At 41.3% G+C, this 22,424-nt stretch overlaps 2 protein-coding genes across 8 annotated transcripts in view; one reads left to right on the top strand and one right to left on the bottom strand.

The window, feature by feature from the left end:
• Window positions 1-16,804, top strand: part of asap1b (ArfGAP with SH3 domain, ankyrin repeat and PH domain 1b) — a 50,285-nt gene extending 33,481 nt beyond the window's left edge. For 2 of the 6 annotated variants that reach the window (XM_077508536.1, XM_077508531.1), the window contains 15 exons: window positions 1,783-1,916; window positions 3,178-3,269; window positions 3,343-3,529; window positions 4,565-4,650; window positions 5,762-5,877; window positions 5,959-6,026; window positions 7,050-7,157; window positions 7,240-7,468; window positions 10,009-10,077; window positions 12,065-12,214; window positions 12,618-12,696; window positions 13,027-13,091; window positions 13,174-13,709; window positions 14,711-14,833; window positions 14,988-16,804. In XM_077508536.1, coding sequence (XP_077364662.1) covers window positions 1,783-1,916; window positions 3,178-3,269; window positions 3,343-3,529; window positions 4,565-4,650; window positions 5,762-5,877; window positions 5,959-6,026; window positions 7,050-7,157; window positions 7,240-7,468; window positions 10,009-10,077; window positions 12,065-12,214; window positions 12,618-12,696; window positions 13,027-13,091; window positions 13,174-13,709; window positions 14,711-14,833; window positions 14,988-15,062 — 2,117 coding nt within the window. In that variant the 3' untranslated portion in view covers window positions 15,063-16,804. The remainder of the gene's footprint in view (window positions 1-1,782; window positions 1,917-3,177; window positions 3,270-3,342; window positions 3,530-4,564; window positions 4,651-5,761; window positions 5,878-5,958; window positions 6,027-7,049; window positions 7,158-7,239; window positions 7,469-10,008; window positions 10,078-12,064; window positions 12,215-12,617; window positions 12,697-13,026; window positions 13,092-13,173; window positions 13,710-14,710; window positions 14,834-14,987) is intronic. The other 4 variants (XM_077508534.1, XM_077508535.1, XM_077508532.1 and 1 more) reach the window with 3 other exon arrangements.
• Window positions 16,805-17,817: 1,013 nt separating this feature from the next.
• Window positions 17,818-21,555, bottom strand: eef1a1l3 (eukaryotic translation elongation factor 1 alpha 1, like 3). 2 transcript variants are annotated; one of them, XM_077508897.1, is made up of 7 exons: window positions 21,019-21,555; window positions 20,753-20,932; window positions 19,461-19,745; window positions 18,791-18,941; window positions 18,454-18,710; window positions 18,163-18,397; window positions 17,818-18,066 (listed from the first exon to the last, which is right to left on the bottom strand). In XM_077508897.1, the coding sequence occupies exons 1-7, from the start codon at window positions 21,154-21,156 to the stop codon at window positions 17,975-17,977; spliced, it is 1,338 nt and encodes a 445-aa protein (XP_077365023.1). In that variant the 5' UTR covers window positions 21,157-21,555; the 3' UTR covers window positions 17,818-17,974. The 2 variants fall into 2 exon arrangements, with proteins under 2 accessions (XP_077365023.1, XP_077365022.1); XM_077508896.1 differs by having other exon boundaries at window positions 19,461-19,757; window positions 21,019-21,542.
• Between the last annotated feature and the right edge of the window lie 869 nt (window positions 21,556-22,424).

The following is a 22,424-nucleotide window of genomic DNA, read 5'->3' on the forward strand; positions in this document are numbered from 1 at the left end:
TGTGTGACTCACTGCTTTCGCTTTCTTTTTTTGGGAACATTTGCACCATCCGCCCTCTCTCGCTCTCGCTCTCTCTCTGTGCGCACACCGCAAGATGAGCTCAAAAGCGCTGAGCTGTCCTTTTCAAATGTCCCACATTACATCAAAAGATCAGGCGGCGCTGCCATTAAAGTCAGTCACTGCAGTGAAAAAAGGGGCAAAGAAAAAAAAGATTTAAAAATAAATACTTGAAACCTCAAGGTATAGCTTAATATATAGAGGTCATTTTTATCTCAGTAATACATATCCCGATATTGCATCTTTCCTTAAAATGACATGAAATTAACGTCAATTTTCTGAGATCTTTTCTCTGGTAATTGAAATTGATTAGGTTGAGAAGCTCGGCCATCCGGGAGGGACTCAGAGTAGAGCCGCTGCTCCTCCGCGTTGAGAGGAGCCAGCTGAGGTGGCTCGGGCATCTGGTTCGGATGCCTCCTGGACGCCTCCCTGGGGAGGTGTTCCAGGCATGTCCCACCGGCGGGAGGCCCCGGGGACGACCCAGGACACGCTGGAGAGACTATGTCTCTCGGCTGGCCTGGGAACGCCTCGGGATCCCGCCGGAGGAGCTGGTTGAAGTGGCTGGGGAGAGGGAAGTCTGGGTTTCCCTCCTGAAGCTGCTGCCCCCGCGACCCGACCCCGGATAAGCGGAAGAAGATGGATGGATGGATGGATGGATTGAAATTGATCACATTGATAATCTGTAGTACTAGTAGATAGGGATGTAACGATATCCAAACATCACAATACGATATTATCACAATATTGCGGGGAGGTTGGTAATATTTAAAAAAGGTCACAATATTGTAAAAAAAAGAAAAAGAAAAAAAGCTTGTATTTAAAAAAAAAAACAATATTGTGCTTTTGTACATAACATCAATATTATTATTATGCTTGTTTATTATTATGATGTTACGTTGTTAATGCACGCACACGTTGAGTTCCTCCACATATTGACTTGCTTCACAGGCATATTACATACCCCTCCATTTGACAATTCGCATAGATTTGGGCCAAAACATCCCCCATGAAAATTAGATTGCACAAAAAAAAAACTTGCCACCAGAGGGACCTACAACTGCACAAATGAAAATCTACCTGACTTTTTTTTTTTTTTAACAGATGGGTTGCATTTAAATATCGTGAGCATAACGACGACGATATTGTGGCAGTTTTAATATCACGATAACACGATATTGCCGTTATCGTGACATCCCTACTAGTAGAACCACTTTTGAAGGAATGTCATAAAGTGCAAAGAATTCCAATACATCCGAGTGCTTCAAGTAGCAGTAAAGTATGCCTACCATTTATCCAGTAGAAGTGCTAATCAAAGAATAGTTTCAGGGATTCATTTTTAGGAAGAGAAGATTGTCAGCTTGTTGTGAAGGCTTTACTGCCTGTCATACCTCAGTCTGAACTTGAAGGGGCGGCATGTAGAAGGAACTAGAAATGAGAAATTAGCGTGATAAAAGTTTCCCAAAGGAAAAATGCTTTATTGGGATATAGAGGTCTAACTTTAAAATGATCTTTCGTTGTATTTTTTGGGGGGGTGGGGGATTATATGTATCAAAAGTACTAGTGATATCAGTATCAGTTGAGTTCCAGTTGAGTTGAGTTTGTGAGACTCCTCCTTCGGTCGTTAGGCATCACCACGGCGACCGTCAAGTGCATTTGAAGGAGCCGACGCACGACGGTGTATTGATGTTGACATGCTGACAATGTTGACGTGTCGCTGGCTCGCAGATCCCAAATGGCTGTCCACCAACCTGGGCATCCTGACTTGCATCGAGTGCTCGGGCATCCACCGAGAGATGGGCGTGCACATCTCCCGCATCCAGTCCATGGAGCTCGACAAACTGGGGACCTCGGAACTCTTGGTAGGTGGAGGCGACTGCGGGGACACGTTAAAAAGTCCAAACTGATCGCATGATGTAATGTATTATGTTAATATGCCATTTGGTTGGTGACCTGTTCAGGATTGGTAGCAAAAAAGGCATGCAATTATGGAGGACCAAAAATGCCAACATTCAAAATAAATAAATGACTAAATAAATACATAAATGACTAAAAGTGAAAATAAAAATGAATATAAAAAAATATAATTAAAAAAATTATATCTAAAAAAATAAATATAAATGGAAATAAATCTCATTTATTTATTTATTTATTTATTTAGTCATTTATCTATTTATTTAGGCATTTATTTATTTAGTTATTTATTTGGTCATTTATTTTGAATTTTGGCAGCTTTTGGGCCATACTGCCAAGTAGAAATGTTATTCAAATGAGGGGGCGGTCCTAAGCGTGTCTTGGGTTGGACTCCACTGTTGCAAACTGCCTGTCATTGGTTGAGTAAATAGATAAATAAATGACTAAAATGAATAAATAAATAAATAAAATACAAAAACTGAAAATAAAAACGGATTTATTTCCATTTATATTTATTTTTTTAGATAAAATTTTTGAATTATATATTTTTTTATACTCATTTTTATTTTCCCTTTTAGTCATTTATTTATTTATTTTGAATTTTGGCAGTTTTGGTCCTCCATATGCAATAGCTCAACATTTGTTTGAAGTAAAGACTATTTTCAATGTTGGTATTTAAGCAAGGAACATAAATTTGATGCACATAATTTGTTTTTGCAGGCCACAAAAAAAAAATGATTTGGCCTCAGGCCTTGATTTTGACCCCTGTGATCTAAAGGGAAAGCCGTTACAGATTTTACTGTGGTTGCATAGAATAATGATAATGAATACAATTGGAAATAAAAACAATATTTTAAATAAATAAAAGTATTTACTTTAATATCCTCCAAGTTCTTTAATTTCAAATCTCATTGGAAAAAAATTAAATAAAATACAAATATTTGAATTTCCTGTCTGTCCTTGTTTTTTTAATTGATAAATATATAACTAAATTAATAATTAGTTCAGAAATATGTGTAATAATCTGTCTGCACTTACCTTCGCTTATTAGAAAAACCAAAATGGATTCCAAAAACATATTTTAAATGCAAATAATGAATAGCAAAATATTAAACACTTTGCATATTAAAAACAAATGCGTGGTTTTCTTCTGTCGCAGCATTTCGAAATATCCTCAATGTCAGCGTGAACCTGTTTTTCTTTTCGCAGCTGGCCAAGAACGTCGGGAACAGCAGTTTCAACGAGATCATGGAGGGCAACCTGCCGTCCCCTTCGCCCAAGCCCGGCCCCTCCAGCGACATGTGAGTACACCAAGGAATGACGTCACCGTGGCCGCCTCCGGTGTCCCGCCAACGTCCTTGTCGCCTCCGCCAGGACGGTGAGGAAGGAGTTCATCAACGCCAAGTACGTGGACCACAAGTACGCCCGCAAGACGTGCTCGTCAGCGGCAGCCAAGATGATGGAGCTGTACGAGGCGGTGCGCGCCCGCGACCTGCTGGCCCTCGTGCAGGTCTACGCCGAGGGCGTGGAGCTCATGGAGCCGCTGCCCGAGGCCGGCCCGGTTAGTACGTCGCACGCCGTCAACCCCCGCTTGCTACCTGGCGCATCTTTTTCCGTCTTTGGAAAATATTTCTCCAAAATTCTTTGGCTTTCCTGATGCCTAATGAAATTCATGCCAACTAAGCTGTTGTGCCCGCCAGGGATATCATAGTTTGATATCATAAATTGAGTTAGTTTTAATTAGTTTTCAGGGTGGTTCTGTTAGTTTTTGTTAGTTTTAGTTATTTAATAAATACTTAATTTGGGTTTAGTTAGTTTCAGTATTAGTTTTTTTTTGTTTTTTTGTTTTTTTTAAATGCGTATTACTCGTGCGCGATATTTAAAAAACACCATGGGAGCGACATCATCTGAAGGTGCTTTTCTATTGGCTGCCGCTACTATGTGACACACTTTCAAACATCCTTATTCCGGTTAATAATATCAAAATAAATCTGCTTAAAATCATATTTAAAATCATCCCCAAAGGCTCATGCATTAAATCAATTACCAAAGACTAAAATGAAGGACATGTTTTTCTATAATTATAGTCAGTTTTGTAAACATAAAATGTAGTTTCAGTTAGTTTTCATTTTTTTAAAGGAATACTTGACTCATTGAGCCACTTTCAGGGGTAAAACTGTAATATTTTGTCGGTAATTAAAGTGTTAACTTCATTATTTTTCAGTCAACAGGAAACAGAAAAATAACTTTTTAAAGGTATTATTTGTACATGTAAAATAATGAAGTTATCAAATTCATTCTGGGCAAAATATTAACTTTTCACTGCTGAAATTTTTTCAATAAGTCTCGTGTCCCTTTAAAAAGCATTTCGTTTTGTTTTAATTCATTAACAAAATTGTTGTTTGAATTTTAGTTTTAGTTTTTTCGTTAGTTTTAGTTAACTACAATAACCTTGGTGCCTGCTCATCCAGCCAGAGGTATTTATTTTATTTTTGCAAGCCATTTTTTTTCAAAGGAGATTCAGAGCCGGAGAATCGATGCAGAGAGACAGGCCGATTTTTGGACTGATTGACGCTGTTTGTCTCCCCCCCTGCAGGAAGCTGGAGAGACGGCGCTGCACTACTCGGTCCGGACGGCCGACCAGACCTCGCTGCACCTGGTGGACTTCCTGGTGCAAAACAGGTAAACTTGTTGTGTAGGGGAAAAAAAAGTGACGATCTGTGTGAGATGCGGGCTTTAAGGAGCAGAAAGGTGGCAGATTCCAGCGCCACTGTGGCAGAGAATTGGGTCAAGCGGCAATGTAATCGAATCTCTTCGCGGCCTTACCACATGCGAACGCTGCGTTTTTATTTTGTCACGTAAATGGCACGTTTTAACTTGCAATTATAGCTTGAAAATACAGGGTGTTTCTTCAAATTTGATATCATTTGAGGTGTAAATATGACATAAACTCCATAGTCACAGTTTATGAAACTAACCAGGCATAATGTTGAACAACATAAGATTTATTCCTCCAAATTTGAATTAAAAAATCAAAGATACTGTACGTGAATATCATAGCCTGATGTATATTACAGTGGCATCAACTGTTGGTGGGGGTTACAGCCCGCACAATTTTATATAGAAGAAAGAAAATGCACCCACAAATTCGTTTTGATTAAGTGGGGATATAGTATTTGTTTTCCACCAGAAACAAACATTCCCCACAAAAAAAAAAACACGTGTCATGAAACCCAAGTATGATGGGATGTGCTCTATTTTGAAATATAAGTAAATAACTTTTTCCATTTAACACAATCTGTTTTATTTTCAAACTAAATATAGCATATTTGGTGCAAAAATGCACCTCTATCATCCATCCATCCATCCATCCATTTTCTTGACCGCTTATTCCTCACATGGGTCGCGGGGGGTGCTGGAGCCTACCTCAGCTGGCTCTGGGCAGTAGGCAGGGGACACCGTGGACTGGTTGCCAGGAAATCGCAGGGCCACCTCTATCATGTTAAGTTAAAATATTTCATCTCAGCTGCATGTCTTATTCAAGATTCAAGATGCTTATTTGTTATATGTACAGTAAAAAAAAATATGATCGATCGCACTGAGCACTGAAATTTTTCTGTTGCTGGTCTCCCGATCAGAGCCAAAATAACCATGTCTGAAAATTATCTTGTATTGGCTGTCAGATTTGAAAAAAAAGGCAGATTATTATCATTCAATTCCTAGTTTCTTTCTTTTAGCATCATTTGGGCTGTCAACTGGCTGCCCAAGTGATTTTGGTGTTTTTGCGTTGCAGCGGCAATCTGGACAAGCAGACGGAGTGGGGCAACACGGCCCTCCATTACTGCTGCATGTACGAGAAGCCCGAGTGCCTCAAGCTGCTCCTCAGGGGCAAACCGGCCACCGACATCAGTGAGTGCGCCCCCGGCCCGGCCCGAGCTCACGCGTGGCCTTGCGTAACTAACCGTCGACCGTCATGTCCCCCCCTACCAGCTAATCAGAACGGGGAGACGGCGCTGGACGTTGCCAGGCGACTGAGAAACGCTCCGTGCGAGGAGGCGGTGAGTGTTTGCACGTTCGTTGGAGGCCTTACAAAAGGATTTTCACTTGGGGGCTTTGCTGTCAATTAGTGCGGTCAGTATCGAATATTTTTAGAATCGATTAATCTATCGATATTCAATCGATTAATTGACTAATTGGATTAATTTTCAAAGCATTTTTCCCCTGATTATTGTTTATTAACCAGTGATTGCTGCCTCCCAACTAGGGCTGTGCAATTAATCGAAATTCAGTTACAATTTCAATTATTACACTCCACAATGACAAAATCAGCATAATCATAAAAAAAGATCATTAATATTAATACTAATTTTGAGGTTTTTTTTTATTTATACATTTACACCATTTTTTTTATTTTAAAATAACTAATAAATTTTATTTCATCCAAAAGGAACTTGCTTAATTAGTGTTTCAAAGAATTTTATTTGTCTTAAATATTTTTTACATTTAAACATTTTCGTGTTTTGTACCAAACAATAAATTATCTTCCTAATCGTGATTTCAATTATTACCCTAATAATATCAAATGATTAATATTTTCTTCATAATCGAGCAGCCCTACTGCACAGTGTACACACTGCACTCCAGCAAAGTTTTTTCTAATATATATTCGGTTTAGTCCAAAAGAAAATTTCATAATTAGTGTTTGAATTTTTTTTAAGTGGTCTTAATATTTTTAAATATTTAAACATTTTCATCTTTTTTTAAATAAAAAAAAATAATAAATCGTTTGAATAATTATGATTTCAGTTATTGCTCAAATAATCGTGATTATTATTTTTTCCATAATCGAGCAGCCTTGCTCCAAATTATTAATCGATTATTAAAATAATTGTCGATTAATTTTGACAGCTCTACTGTCAATGGATATACTTAAATGAAAAATAAGTTCTCCATTCCAGTATATTTTTTACTCTGTCCAAATGGAGGCCCGTCCGGATTGTGGTCGTTATTTGCGAAGGTGCGGTTGGGTCTTCCTTGGCGGAGGTCTGGCTTCCATAGAACGTGATTGCTTTGTTTGTCAGCTGGTGCAGGCGGCCGAGGGTAAATTCAACCCTCACATCCATGTGGAGTACGAGTGGAGCCTCCGGCTGGAGGAGATGGACGAGAGCGACGACGACCTGGACGACAAGGTGCCGACCGACAGCGCCATTCGTTTTTTGCGTCCGTCGAGCGCCTTTTGACGCCGCCTCGTCTCGCCGTGTCGTCCCGCAGCCTAGTCCCATCAAGAAGGACCGGTCGCCGCGTCCGCAGAGCTTCTGCCACTCGTCCAGCCTGTCGCCGCACGACAAGCTCTCGCTGCCGGGCTTCATCAGCCAGCGCGACAAGCAGCAGCGGCTGTCCTACAGCGCCTTCACCAACCAGATGTACAGCGCCTCCACCGACCTCACGTCCTCGCCTGTGGCCGACGGTCCGCCGCTGCCGCCCAGGAGCCAGGGCAAAGGTTCGCCTCGCCGCCGCCGTTGCCGCTCATATCAGTCATTTGCACTCTTTTGTTTCCTTCCCGACACCAAGCGGAAACTTCTCATAACTAACGTGACGTACATGCACTTGTGTTCAGAATAATAGCAGCGGTTTGAGCGCTTGGAGAATGGAATTGGGGTGGAAAAACAAGCAATTGTGTCGACTGAATCCGCAGGTGTCTTAAGTGGCGATGGCCATCAGGTAGATGAAAATATCAGGGTTTGTTTATTAGTTAGCATAATTTCTCTCTGGCAGGTTAACTGGCACGAAAGCCAAAACAATCTGTTGATGAAGAAAGAAATCAGACGGCGTACTAACAGACCTCCAATGTGTGCCAAGTGACGGACATGAAAATGTTACCGTTAGCTAAGCTAAGCTTGGTTATATTAGATGAGTTAGTTAGGTTAGTGAACATTTATGCAGGGTTTTTCCTGGCTCAAATTGAGGCAGAGGCGGTACCATCCTGACTATGGGTGACTACCGATACCGGCTGTTTCTTCAGTAGTTGTTGCTTCAGGTCTTTTCGGTGCACTGTTGATATAGTGCCTCCATAATGGCACAATACTGCATCTGCAGTTAAAATACGTTGCTGCCGAGCTCAGTCAGCACAGCTAGAAGCCCTGTGTTGAGCGATATCAAGCAAATTTGGTGGAGGTGGCCGCCTCTGAATTTTGTACGTAGGAAAAACCCTGTTATGGGTGACGAACAAACAATTGTGAAGCTGCAAGAAGACGGAAAAGCAATTGAAGGCATCGTTCCAGCCCATTCTGAGCCGACCGCATAAACCTTTTGAAGCATATTGCTACTATTCTGAACACATAATTGTGCAGTACTGTATCTCAAATTCCACTTTTAGGCGTCCTCCCTACCACGGGGGGGCGCCATTGATGTTGTTAAACCCTTGAACAGCCATACTTAAGTTGTCATTGAATTCATTTAGAAAATCTTATTTTTCCTCAAATCAAACGGTGAACTTTCACTTGTTTCGCATTGCAATCAAGATTGCATGCAAGTCCTTTTAAAAGGAATTCATGGCAAGTGTACCAAATTTTGTTGTTGTCACGTTCAGCGTCACACTGGACGTCGGACCTTGTCTGCCAAAAGAGTTTCGGCCTTTAAAAAGAATTGAATTACATATGAATTCACTGGGGAAAGGAATGAAGGAATCAGTAATAGCAAAACACTTTAAAGACCATTAAGTCAACATTCCTCCATTGTGGCTTTCAGGTTCACAGTCCCAGTATTTCATGGATTTTAATTGCAAGTCTTATTAATTTTGTATTTTCGGCACATGCCAGCGTTGCTCTCTTAATATATTATACATGTGATTGTATTCTTTCAAAAACATGTTTAAGTGCCATCAATGCTAACGTGCTAAGGTGCATTTCTATTGCAGGGTTCTTCTGGAATATAACCCCTGCTCCCAATGGAGGAGAATTTACTGTACTTGGAAAATTCACAGAAAAAAAAAAAAACAATTTAAGAACAAACATAAATAGGAAATGAAACCCTGCAAAATATTTTTTAAAATGTAGGTTTAATGTCAGGGAAAAAAAATTGTCATGAGTATTTTCTGGGGATATTGACCTTTTGAAGGCCATTAATATTTGTAGGATTTAGACTAACAGTACGAAATATTAATAAAAAAAAATGGGGGATTTAACATTTTAAAATCTTATTTAAAACAAAAAATAAACTAATAATGAACTCAGGAAAATCCTGTTGTCCTAAAGTAAAATTTTACAGTTAAAATTTCAGAAATTTCACAGACAAATAAATTATTCAAGGACGCTCATGCAAAACAAAATAAATCCATGAAAATTGGTGGTGTTTGGTACCACTTTTTATTTTATTTTTTTTATTTTTATTTTTTTCAGACCGATACCAGTATGAGTACTCAATCTTTGATCGGTCACTGGTGCCAAGTACCAATGCCACTCGTACTTTTGGTAGATAACCCCCCCAAAACAAAAAAAAACAAAAAACAAACAAACAATGACAGATCATTTGAAATAAAAAAAAAAAGAGACTCAAATATATAAATATGGCATTTTCCATTAAAATTGCATGAAATTCATGGTGATTTTCTATTCTACTAATTTCTAATTCCTGATCGTAAAACTGTGAAATAAAGCCTGATTTCAGCCCGATGTCAGTACTCACCCATCCTAATTGAGAATTCAATTTCAACCCTGGGCCATTTGTACAGTGAGGCTTAAATGAAAGCTCAAGCCCAAGCGATGGAAACAAGTGTTGGCGTTTGCCGTTTGTTTGGAGTGTCAAATAAGTGTAGCAGCAGTGGCAGCACGCTGCAGAGCGAGCTAGCGTCTTTGTTTTATTTTGTGGCGCGTGTGTGGAGGAGCAGCTCCTTGATCTCACTTTTGATTCCAACAACCAAAAAAAAAAAAAAAAAAAAAGAGAGAGAAAATCATACAGAGTTGCTCTCCCACGCGCCTCCTCCTCATCTCGCTCTCTTTTTTTCTTTGTCTTCTTTTTCCCCCTCCTTTTTGATTCTTTCAGCTCCACACTTGGCATTCCTCGGCTCTCATTCGCACTACGCCACACTGGCTGGCACTCGACCATACATCCGTGAATATTTGACTTCATTTTGACTTCGACCCGCTCGCCCTCGCCCTCACCCGCCCGTCGCCCTCTCGCGGGCGACCCGCTGTTTGGTCATGTTTGCAGCTCGCTGAGGTGGAAAAAAAAAAAAAAAAAAAACCCTGGCGGCCGAAAAACGTGAATGATCAGATTGGAGCTTTTTTTCCTTGAGCTGTAAACGTGAGCCACAGCCGGTCGCTCTCGCTGGCTGAGCTCTCTGGTAGCCGCTTTCTTCCCACTTGACCATGCACAAACAATACTGATAAACGTAATAATTTCATGATGATGATGACATGTGACCTCAGGGAACAAGTTTTTGTTTTTTTGTTTTTTTTTTAGTTTAATTGCAGATCCACGACAGTAGGTGGCATTTGCGCTCTCATTGTCATAGAGTGCACAAAGCTCCTCTACAGGGGCGTACTTACAACACTGACCTGTATATATGACTGAATAGCCGATAGCCTATACACGCCAGTGAAAGCCGCCGAAGTCACAGGGCGGCCATCTTGTTACTCCCACCTCGCGAGCAGACTACTGTATAAACGATACGGTATACGTACAGATGAGACATATACAGCTCGTCGTAGGCAGTTAATATAAGGCTGGAGGCGGGGCAGGGTGTTTGTGCCGGGGTGGTCACTAGTTTTAACAAGTAAAAAAATCATAATAATAATAATTAAGTCGGCGGTATGTGCTGCTTTGAAGACCACCTTTTTCTTTTATCGCTAAGTTTCCTTAGACCCCAATATTAGATTTGGCAGAGGCATTTTTTGTTAAATTACAGTTATAATTCTTAAAATAAAAAAAATATTTGTTTACTCCTGTAAACATCATTATTAACCCATTTGCTCCCAAAAACGTATAAAGACGTTCTATTTTAAATATTACCAGTGTCCCAAATACGTATTTATACTTTTTTTTTTTTTTTTTTTTTTTTTTTTAATGCTAGAGCATGCAGAAGGCTTTGATGCAGCCTCTGAACTGCAGAGAACGGTTGAAGCAATAGTAGTTATTATAAAAACGGCCAGCAGGTGGCAAAGAAGTATAAGAGATCAATCAGGGCCATGTTGCAAACAAGCTGTTTGCCCCACAGTTTAAAACAGATTTGTAAATAATGATGAAACTTAGGAGTATTCTAAACGGAAAACAGATAGAAATATACTTTTTCCTGATGAAAGAAGAGACTTCTAATCTTTCTTTTGGTAGGTTCCATATTTTTATAGCAATAGAACACAATATTCTGTGGGCCTTGCAAAATCAGTCAAAATCCAGTAAAACAGCCAGTCACGAAGGGGATTGCTTCAGTGAAAATGGCTGGGAGTGAATGTGAATGAGTTAAGCATATAATTTATACATGTATTTCACGCAAGTTGTAAAATGTCTGAAGTCCTCTTTCTTTTATGTTTAATTAAGCTAAAACACCATAAAAATATGGCCCATCGGCTATCCAGTCATATATATATATATATATATATATATATATATATATATATATATATATATATATATATATATATATATATATATATATAGATCAGTGACTTACAACAATTTTATAGACGAATTTTACTCTTTATAGCCGTGGCGGAGAGTTGGCGGGGGGCGATATTTTCTTCTTCCTTAGGGGAGTGCGAAACAAAGCACTGCAATAGATTTCACAACCCTTTAAGCAACATATATGAAGGGAAATCATTTAAATGTGAAATTTATCACATTAGAATGTGAAACTGAAGTAGTTCTAACGTAAAATGTATCCATTTTTACCATGACCTTGCTGACGCTTCCGGCGAGATGCTGGTGACATAGCGCTTCCTCTCTATCCGCTGGGACAAAACAAATCTCTTCCGTATTTCTCTGCTTCTCCTCTTCCTTATGATTTTCCATCTCCTCCTTGAACTTGTGCCATGGTGGGGGGCTACTCGATGTGCTGGTCTGCCGGTTCTTGACGTGCTGTGTGTATTATCGCTCCCCCCAGCTGCTCCGACTGCCGCCAACTCTGCACTGACGGCGGGAGGCAGTGCCACCCTGTCCAAGAAGAGGCCGCCACCCCCGCCGCCCGGCCACAAACGCACCCTGTCCGACCCGCCCGGCCCGCTCTGTCACGGCAGAGGGGGCCCGTTCGGGGGTGAGACGCAAGCACACGGTACCCAATAGGACCGCACCTTGACACTGCGCCCGAACAAATAGCTTCGTTCCACGCTCGGGACGCAAAACGTCTCAAATTGTTTTCCCTTTTTGAAAGCAATGCAAGTAGCGTAAGTAAAAGTAGAGTAAGTAGAACGCTAATGCTAACGAGACGTGAATGTGAAGCGCGAGCGGCCGCCGTAGCGCCCGATCGTCTCGGGGTGCACGGAAAGCTCAGCCAGATGCCCCTCCATCCCCTCCCCTTCCATCCCTTGGTTCGGTTTGCTCATCCCGGCACGTTGACTGACTTGATGTTTGTGTGAGCCCACAAGGGCAAGCGAACGGCGGCCATGTGTTGTAACGTGCGTGTCGTGTGTTTGTGGTGGCGCCCGGCGATGCTCTAGGAAGCGACTCCACGCCGCCTCCCGTCAACAAGATGTCGCCCGTCTCCAACAAGTTTGAGGGCATCCCGCAGCAGCAGAGGTAAGATGCACACTCGGGCGTTCACATGAATTCCTTTTTGTGCCTAATTAGGGTCTGAAGACAAAGTTGGGCTTTCAGATAAGGGTTTCACGCCAGACTTTGAGTTATGAATGAATGTTTGACAACTGACTGGATTTGTAATTAGGGTTTTGAGATATGTGCCAGCTTTCTAACAGGTTATGGTTTCCATTCAGGGTGTTTGGGTATCAAATTCGGGTTTAGTGTCTGGTTTATGATTTGCAGCATTTAGGTGTACCTATTGAACTGTCCAATGAGTGTTACTGAAGCTTTGATTGTAACTTTTAATAAAATAAAATAAAAACCTTGCAGTACGACTTCAAGCAACACAAAGTCCACACTTGGTCCAAGGGTTCTTCCCAAACTACCTCAGAAAGGTGCGCTTTATTATTATTATTATTATTATTAGCATCATGATGACTATTTTTCGTGTGTTACTGACTGCGGATGTGTGTGCAGTGGCGTTGCGCAAGATCGATACCATCCACCACCCCTCTGTGGACAAAGCCGGCCTCCCCCATGAGGTCTTCCAGAAGTCCCCGCCAGGGACGGACACCCCCCAGAAGGCGGCGGCCCCGGAGCGGCCGCAGCCCGGCGACCCGCCGCCCAAGCCGCAAGCGGCCGAGCTGCCGCCCAAGCCCGGGGAACTCCCACCCAAGCCGCAGCTCTCCGACCTGCCACCCAAGCCGCAGCTGGGCGACCTGCCGCCCAAACCGCAGCTCAAGGACCTGCCGCCCAAGCCCCACCTGGCCGACGCGCCGCCTAGGCCGGGGGCGAGCGAGGCGTCCCCGCGCCCGCCGGGGGACTCGCTGGCCAGGCCCCAGACGCAGCCGCCCCCGCCGCCACAGCCGCAGCCACCGGACTCACCGTCGCCCGATCGACCGGCCGCGCCGCCGCCGCCGCCACCACCGCTGCAGCAGGGCGTTGATGATGCCGAGGGGACCTCACCCGGGATCTCTGAGACCCCCGTGCCCCTCCCCAGGAAGATCAATGCGGTAGGTATCCTATCATCACATCATTATTCAGGTTTTTAGACTTCTGTAAATATATAGTTGAAAATAAATTAAATTGAAATCACATGGAACATTTTTGCAGCATTTCATGTTTTCTTTTCAAATTCTTTTTTTTTTTTTTACACACAACACTACACCGGCGTATTAGGGCCACATATAAATATATATATCTTTAGAAGGGGGGTAATATTCCAAGAAAAAAGTCACACATTTACGAGAAAAGTTGAATATTTGCGACATTATAAAGTGGCAATTTTGCCACAAAAAGTCAACAATTTACGACTCAAATATTTGCAACATTATAAAGTGGCAAATTTGCAAGAAAAAAAAAATCACAAATTTACCAGACAAAAACATGATTTTTTTGCAACAATATAAAGTGACAAATTGGCTAATTTTTGAGAAAATAAAAAACTAAAAAAAAGAAAAACAACTGACAAATTTACAAGAAAAAAAAACTCACATTTTTTGCAACATCATAAAGTAGCAAATTTGTGAGAAAAAAACTAAAAAAAATCCATAAGAAAAAAACATGCATTTTTGCAACATTATAAAGTGGCAAATTTGTGAAAAACAAACCCACAAATTTACGAGAAAAAAAAAACTTGAATTTTGTCAACATCATAAAGTGTCAAATCTGCGAGAAAAAAACTCTGAAACTTGCGAGAAGTAGCCTACTCCCATGTTTGTGCCAAGTCACAATTCCAGTGTGCAAAATGCCTACCGTGGAGGAACTTTTTAATAATTTTGGGGGCGGCAACTAAAACCTGGCAGTCCACCACGCTTATAAAGCACTAGGGGTAATCCTAAGTAAATAAAAATCACGTCTTGGTTAATTTTTTCAAACTGCTGTTAGACCCGACCCCTGATGAGTGGCAGAAAATGGATGGTTGAATTTTAGAAATGGAACATGAAAAAAATGAAGTCCTGCAAATGCTTCCTACATCATCCTCAAACGTGGCACGTACGCGTTTGTGTTCCAGGGGAAGAGCAAGGCGCGGCGCGTGAAGACCATCTACGACTGCCAGGCCGACAACGACGACGAGCTGACGTTCGTGGAGGGTGAGGTCATCGTGGTGACGGGCGAGGAGGACCAGGAGTGGTGGGTGAGTCTGCGCCGATGCGGCTTTGCGCATTCGCATGTTTTCCAAGTTAGCCCGGCAACAGTTTTCGCGGTTTCAATCCTGGGCTAGGGTTTTCGATTTGAGGGTTAGGGTACAAAGCGGGCGATAGGCTGACGTGCGGATTTTGTCCTTGCAGATTGGTCACATCGAGGGCGAGCCAGAGCGGAAGGGCGTCTTCCCCATGTCCTTCGTGCACATCCTCAGCGACTGACCGCAAGCCCACCTAGCCAAACCGTTGCACTACCACAAAAACAAACACACAAGCAAAAGTCAATAGGGCGGGAAAGGCTCGTCCGTGCTGTACAAAGAATGTGCATACCCTCCCTCCCCCCCATATGCGATAGTATCTTCAAGCGCCCCCACATTATAAACCGGCAACCTCCCAGTACTTAGCAATCTGTCCACGCTGTGTGTATATACGTTTGTAAATAGATTGATCGGTGTGTCCGCTGTACATACGTTTTACTGTACAAACAAACAAAAAAAAACGTTATAGCACATTTGATCGGAATTTGCCTCCCCCCTTTCGGCTTGCTGTGTATGTACGTATCTTGTTTTATGGTAGACAAAGCGTTTTGCTGCCACACCACCAAAAACAAAACACAAAAGTTCAGTATCACGTTATGTGATCAAATCCAAACGAGACAGTTCATGTTTGAATGTTGAAAATTTTCATGGTTTCGTTACTAGATCAAGTTCAAGTTACAAAGTGAGTTCAGTTTCACGAAATATATCCGAAACTTTGAACAAAAATTTTGCATAATGTAATGAAACATGGTTTCATTACTAGATGATCAAGTTCAAGTTATAAAGTGAGAAGTGCAGTTTCACGAAATTTATCCCAAACTTTGAACCAAACCTTTGCAGCTTTCTTCTGTATAGAAGAGGATTAGGGCAAGTGAAGGGAAAAAAAAACAAAGGTTGACATGATTCTGACTTTATTCTCAGAATTCTGACTTTCTGTCTTCCCCCCACAAATTCATAGCTCTACGTCACAAAGTCATTATTGTGACTTTAATTCTGACTTTATTCTGAATGAATTCAAATTCTGAATTCAGAATGGAATTCTGACTTTATTCTGAATGAATTCAAATTCTGAATTCAGAATTCTGACTTTAAAGTCAGAATTCTGAGATTAAAGTGAGAATTCTGACTTTAAAGTCACAATTCTGAGAGTAAAGTGTAGAATTCTGACTTTAAAGTCAGAATTTAAAGTCAGATTTTCACTTTAAACTCAGAATTCTGGGAATAAAGTCAGAATTCTCACTTTAAAATCAGAGTTCTGAGTATAAAGTGAGAATCCTGCCAACCCCTTTTTTTCCATTTCACTGGCCCTATTCCTCTTCCATAGTTATACAACACACCAGTCAAGTATCTAAAAGTCAACAAATGGAACTGAAAGTTCACTTTCACCAAATTTATCCCATTACATTGTGAGAGTTTTTTTTTTTTTTTTTTTTTTTTTTTTTTTTTTTTTTTTTTTTATATCTGGTGTGGCAGCAAGTACGCATGCGTCCCAACCGTGCTGCTGCCGCCGCCCGTGTTGACTTGATCTCCCTCAGCCTCGTGCACGACTGGAACAGCTCTCGCCCGCCTTGCGGTCTGAAGAGACTTGAGAGAGAGAGAGGACGCACCCCCAAGCCACTATTATCATTATTAGTATTATTGTTATTAAGAAGCAGTATTTAACGAAACAAAAAAAGTAATGTCAGCAATAAAGTGTTGTCATTTTCCCCAACTTGTGTTGACGGCGTCGTAAGCGAAAAGGCGACCAGCTTTTTTTTCTTTTTTTTTGTGATGGGAAGCTGGTCAGGTGCTCGTCCGTGAGCCGAGAGATGGTTGTGATGTTGTCGCCTGCTCCTCACTCACTTGCAGTTTGTCCCATTGTTACAGGAACCAAAAACAAAAAAAAATCCATCGTATCATTAAAGTGCTGTACTTCAAATCTCTCAACCTTTACTCCATTTCTGCACTTCAATTTTACTTTGACAATTTTTTCCCTCACAGCTCAGCACCCAAAATATACAAAAAGAGAGTTGCCTATTCATGGAATCTGACCATCTTCACTTTGAATTCAGAAAGCGTGGATCTTGGATTCCCCATCTCCATGCAGCTTAACGGTGTGTTACGGTGTTCCTTTAGTTTTGCTAGCTAGTTCTGCTGGAGTACAATTACTCAACTTGGCATTGAAAATCATGCATCATGTTACTCAACTGTGTTTATATATAGAGCATTTTAAAAACACTTTTCTTAAGATGGATCCCAGGAGCAGCAGATGTTTATTAAAAAAAAAAAAAAAAAAAAAAAAGCAGAGGCCCCAGAATTCAACCCTGTGGAACACCATAATACATGTGGATTCATTCCATGATTAAATTTGGTCAAATTTATTGTATGTTTAACTTAATTTTTCAAATCAGGTCACCCGAGTAAAGACACTTGTGCATTTTTATGCGTGTAAATATCTGCAATGCTTAGTTTGGAGAAATTCTGCGCAATGAGAATTGACTCCAATTTGGTTGCTAAAGACCCATCAAAAGACACTTCTTGCATAAACCTAAAAGACTCTTCATATCAAGTGCAAGTTGCATAATTGACACGATCTTCAAAGTGCAGATAAAGCTGAAGCACTCCTTTAAGACAAATTGATACATCTCAGAAATACCATCTTATTTTACCATCTGCTATTAGCGTGCGAAATGGCTGCCAGTCCTCTGGCTCATCGAAACCATAGCTCCCTCCAGTGGCAACAGTACAGAAGCAACATTTAAATAATTCTGAAGGTACCAAGACGCATTTGTTGCACATTCAGCAATATGAGAAAAGCGAGGGGGGGGAAAAAAAAAAAAAAAAAAAAAAAGCTAAAATAACAAGTAGAAATTTGAATAGACTTGCTGGACCAATCTACTTGAACCACACAATTTGCTTAAATAATTGTTTCAAGTTAAACAGAACTTCCAAGACAAAACTCTGGTCAATAAATCAGGTTTTATTTCAAACTTGGAACCAAAATTCTGCAGCTTCTTCTGCAACAACAGGACTCAAGTCTCTTAAAGTCAACAAAAGAGTTTTCAAACAGAACTGAAATCTTTGTCACGATTCTACCAGAAGAACCATGCTGCCAACTTATTTGGCTCCTTTGGAGCCTTTCTCCTTCTCCACCGATTTGATGACGCCAACTGCCACCGTTTGCTTCAAGTCTCGGGCGGCAAAGCGGCCTGGGGAGGAAAAAAAAAAATAATTGAGACCAGAAGAGTCACAGAAAGGTCACAAGCGGACATCCTTGACAACGGAATGACTTGCTGCGAACTCACCGAGCGGCGGGTATGTGAAGAAGCTCTCCACACACATGGGCTTGATGGGCACCAGTTTGACGGTGGCCGCGTCACCCGACATCAACAGCTGGGGGCGCTCCTCCAGCTTGGCGCCCGTGCGCCGGTCCAGCTTCTCCTTCAGCTCTGCGAAGCGGCAGGTCACGTGCGCCGTGTGGCAGTCCAGCACCGGCGAGTACCCGGCCTTGATCCGGCCCGGGTGGTTTAGGATGATCACCTAACACAAAATTAGATCAGATCAAATTTTTTTTGGTACAGACACAGGGTGCCAACCTGCGCCTCGAAGCTGTTGACGCCAGAGGGCGGGTCGTGCTGGGCGTCGCCTGCGACGTCACCGCGCCGCAGGTTCTTGACCGACACGTTCTTGATGTTGAAGCCCACGTTGTGGCCCGGCAGCGCCGCATCCAAACCCTGGTGGTGCATTTCGATGGACTTGACCTCTGCCGTCACCTTGGCCGGCGAGAATGTCAGCGTCATGCCCAATTTCAGGACGCCTGTCTCGATCTTACCGACCGGAACCGTCCCCACGCCTGCCGACCAACAAGTGCCTCATTGTTCACATCTTGGATTTTGGACAAATAATCCCAAGTGACCCTTTTTTTTTTTTTACCTCCTATTTTGTAGACATCTTGCAGGGGTAATCGCAAAGGTTTACGGTGGATGCGCACGGGTGGTTGAATGGAGTCGAGTACTTCCAGAAGAGTTCGGCCGCTCATGTTGCCCTCTCGGCGACGTGCTTTCCAACCTTTGAACCACGGCATCTGAGGAAATCCAACAACAACAACAAAAAAAGGTCTAACAAAAACAACAACAACAACAACCATCGTTCCAATAATGTTTGAAACTAGTGGACCAAGTGCGACCTCTAGTGGTATCTGACAGAATTGCTGAATTAAATGTTCAAATCGTACATAATGTTCCAGTTGGATTTGATTTAACTACAATACAATTGCAGTTAATCTTAATGGGTTCTGTTGTAACTTAACATCAAGTTGTAGTTGCAAAAACTTTATTGCATGCCAACTCTTAATGCGGTACAATTTGTTCTCGTTCGTCCTACATGGTAACATTGTGGGTAACAAAGCGAGTTCGCCCTCTATTGGGGAACCTAATATTAAAACATGCATTTAACGCAGGTTAATTTAAAAAAAAAAAAAAAAAAAAAAAACTAGCTACATTTTATTTAACTTGTAATTAGGTATTTTTTCCTCACCACCAACATACTTTTATCTGTGGCTGTGCCATTAATCCCAATTTCCCAAAAGTGCATTTTCTTTTACCTTCTGCGAGGCGCTGATCAAATTGTCGCCGGTCCAGCCGGAGACGGGCACGAATGGCACGCCGTTGGGGTCGTAGCCGATCTTCCGGAGGAAGCCTCCGACGGCACGCGCCACCTCGTTGAAGCGCCGCTGGCAATAGGGCGGCTCGGTGGCGTCCATCTTGTTGACGCACACGATCATCTGCTTGACGCCCAGCGTGTACGCCAGCAGGGCGTGCTCGCGCGTCTGCCCGCTGCGGGACACGCCCGCCTCGAACTCGCCTTTGGCCGCCGACACCACCAGCAGCGCCACGTCTGCCTGAAACAGGTTTTCAGTTGATTTTTTGTTTAATTTTTAAGTCTCTGGCAGTTTCCCAGCAGGTAGTCCCAAAAGTTGCTGCCAAGTACAGTTCCGTTGCATTTCGCTTGAGTAATCGGAACCATTTATTTATTTATTTTTTCTTCTATATAAAATAAAATTCAACTCAAACATCTCATTTATGTTCAAATTTATTTATATTAAACTACTCATCAAAACAGGATTCATTTTATTTTTTCTCCATTTTAGTTTCATACTTTGACTTATTTTTATTTTTTTTAAATACTTTCAAGATTAAATTGGATGTTTTTTATTCAAAAGCATTTTTGGTTACGTTTCACGCTGAAAAAGTTAAAAAATGTTCAACTTGTAAAATAAAATAAAAATCAAGATTCCATGCAATTTTATTCAATTCGGGGTTTTTTTTTGGCAACGCCTAGATTTTAACATTGACAAAAATGTTCCTTTAATATCAGTTACATCCGTTGTACATGATTAACAATTAAATATAAATATGCCACCATTTTAATATAGCATTCCCAGCCAGCTTTTATCAAGACATGATTTTTTTTTTTGTTCCCAAAAACGTATAAAAAATGTTTTAAAATATTTTAAGTGTCCCAAAGATGAAGTTATACATTTGTTTGTATAACTCCGTCTAATAAGGATTTGCTATACTAATAAGGATTTGATGCAGCCTCTCAACTGCAAAAAATGGTTGCAGAAATGGTAGTTATTATACAAACAGCCAGCAGGTGGCAGCAAAGCAAAGGAGATCAACCACAGCCATGTTGAGGGGAAAAAAAAAAGCTCAATTACTCACAATTCTTAATACATTTGTGAATAATTATGAAACTTGGCTATATTCTAATGCTAATTGCTGCAAAACGGAAACTGATAGAAACAGCCGGGAGCAAACGGGATTGCTTCTGTGGAAATGGCTGGGAGCGAATGAGTTAATGGGGAGGGGTCAAATTTAGGTCGCGCGTCCGCACCTGCGAAGTTCCCGTGATCATGTTCTTGATGAAATCTCGGTGTCCGGGCGCGTCGATGACCGTCATGCAGAAGTTGCGCGTGTTGAACTTGAGCAGCGAGATGTCGATGGTGATCCCGCGCTCCCGCTCGGCCTGCAGCTTGTCCATGACCCACGCGAACTTGAACGAGCCCTTGCCTGCCTAAAATCAAAAAAAAAAAAAAGAAAAAAGAAAATAAGAGTCGACTCCCGTTGAAATTGGAGTCCGCATCTTGCATTGGGGCCTACCTGTGCTGCGGCCTTCTCAAACTTTTCCAGCTTCCTCTGGTCCACGTCGCCGCATTTGTAGAGCAGGTGGCCCGTGGTGGTGGACTTGCCGCTGTCCACGTGGCCGATGATCACCAGGTTGACGTGAGGCTTCTCCATATTTGCAAAAAAAACAAGATGACGATGCTGCTTGTAGTTCGGTTCTCCTTTCACGTCCAAATCGCTTTGAGGGATTTGAAAGCAGCCGCTCCTGAGAGAGGCTTTTATGGGCTGCTCGTTCAAGTTATTGAGGTCAGGTGCGAAGCCTCGTTGCAACTAATTGGTCGCTGCTTTACTGCTACACTCGCAATTTTAGCAAAACATGCTTGTAAAGTCAATATGAACGTTCCAAGTGGGTCAGAAATAATTTGGACTGCATCTCACATTGTTTATATTTTAAACTGTTTGACTAGCCGGTCTCGTATTTTTTTTCTTATTCTAGTCTAATGTAAACTTTTTTCTTTTTTTTTGCTCGGCACATTATGAAAGGATTCCAAATCAAGAAATTACATAACGTACCATCACAACAGTCACAAGTCGACGATTGAGCGCATCGAATTTCCTGCAGCATAGATAAGCTGAGCTGGCAATTTAGAGTAATCACAGTCAGCTGATTTTATTGGACAATATTATTACACTCTTCAAAATAAACATCAGCCACAGATTTGCCAATTAAACGCCGATAAATCCTTACTTTCTCATGAAACAATCAATGCTGTTCAGTGTTGGACTCGTGCAGAATGAGTCCTTTCGCTGTTTGTCCACTAGATGGCGCTGACTTATTCAATCCAATATGCATCTTTCCTGGTGATCTTACCCACTTCTCACGTCCTTGAAAAGTGGGTTATAGAATGAAAAACCGTTTCACACTCTTATTTTTATTTTGAATATATATATATATATATATATATATATATATATATTGTCAAATTCTAGATCAACACAATTTTCAGTTTCAAGTTTTATTTTTTCAAGTACAAAACTATTGACCCTAATTTAACTCCATACAAGTACGTTTGAACGTACTCACAAATACGTTCAAACGTTCTCTCAAGTGTGTTCAAATGTACTTGTAGACTACATGCTACAAACGTAGCATATTTTCCCATAATGCTATGGGGTATTATTGCGCATGCATTCAAATGCAATTCCATCAATGGTAAAAAGAATTTTTTTTTTATTATTATTATTCTGTTCAATAAACGATTTAAAAATAATGGTAGCATGTTATTGTTCATGGAAATTCCATTGTAACAGTCAAATATTCTTCCTGTAATTCATATTTTTGTTTTCAGCATGAAGTGAGTCAGAATTAGTTATTTTTTTCACTATTGCACATATTTCTAGATGTAATTAAATTTTAGGGGAAAACTGCTAAGTGAATGCAA

Source organism: Festucalex cinctus, chromosome 20 (genome assembly GCF_051991245.1).
Source record: "Festucalex cinctus isolate MCC-2025b chromosome 20, RoL_Fcin_1.0, whole genome shotgun sequence".
NCBI classification, from domain to species: Eukaryota; Metazoa; Chordata; class Actinopteri; order Syngnathiformes; family Syngnathidae; genus Festucalex; species Festucalex cinctus.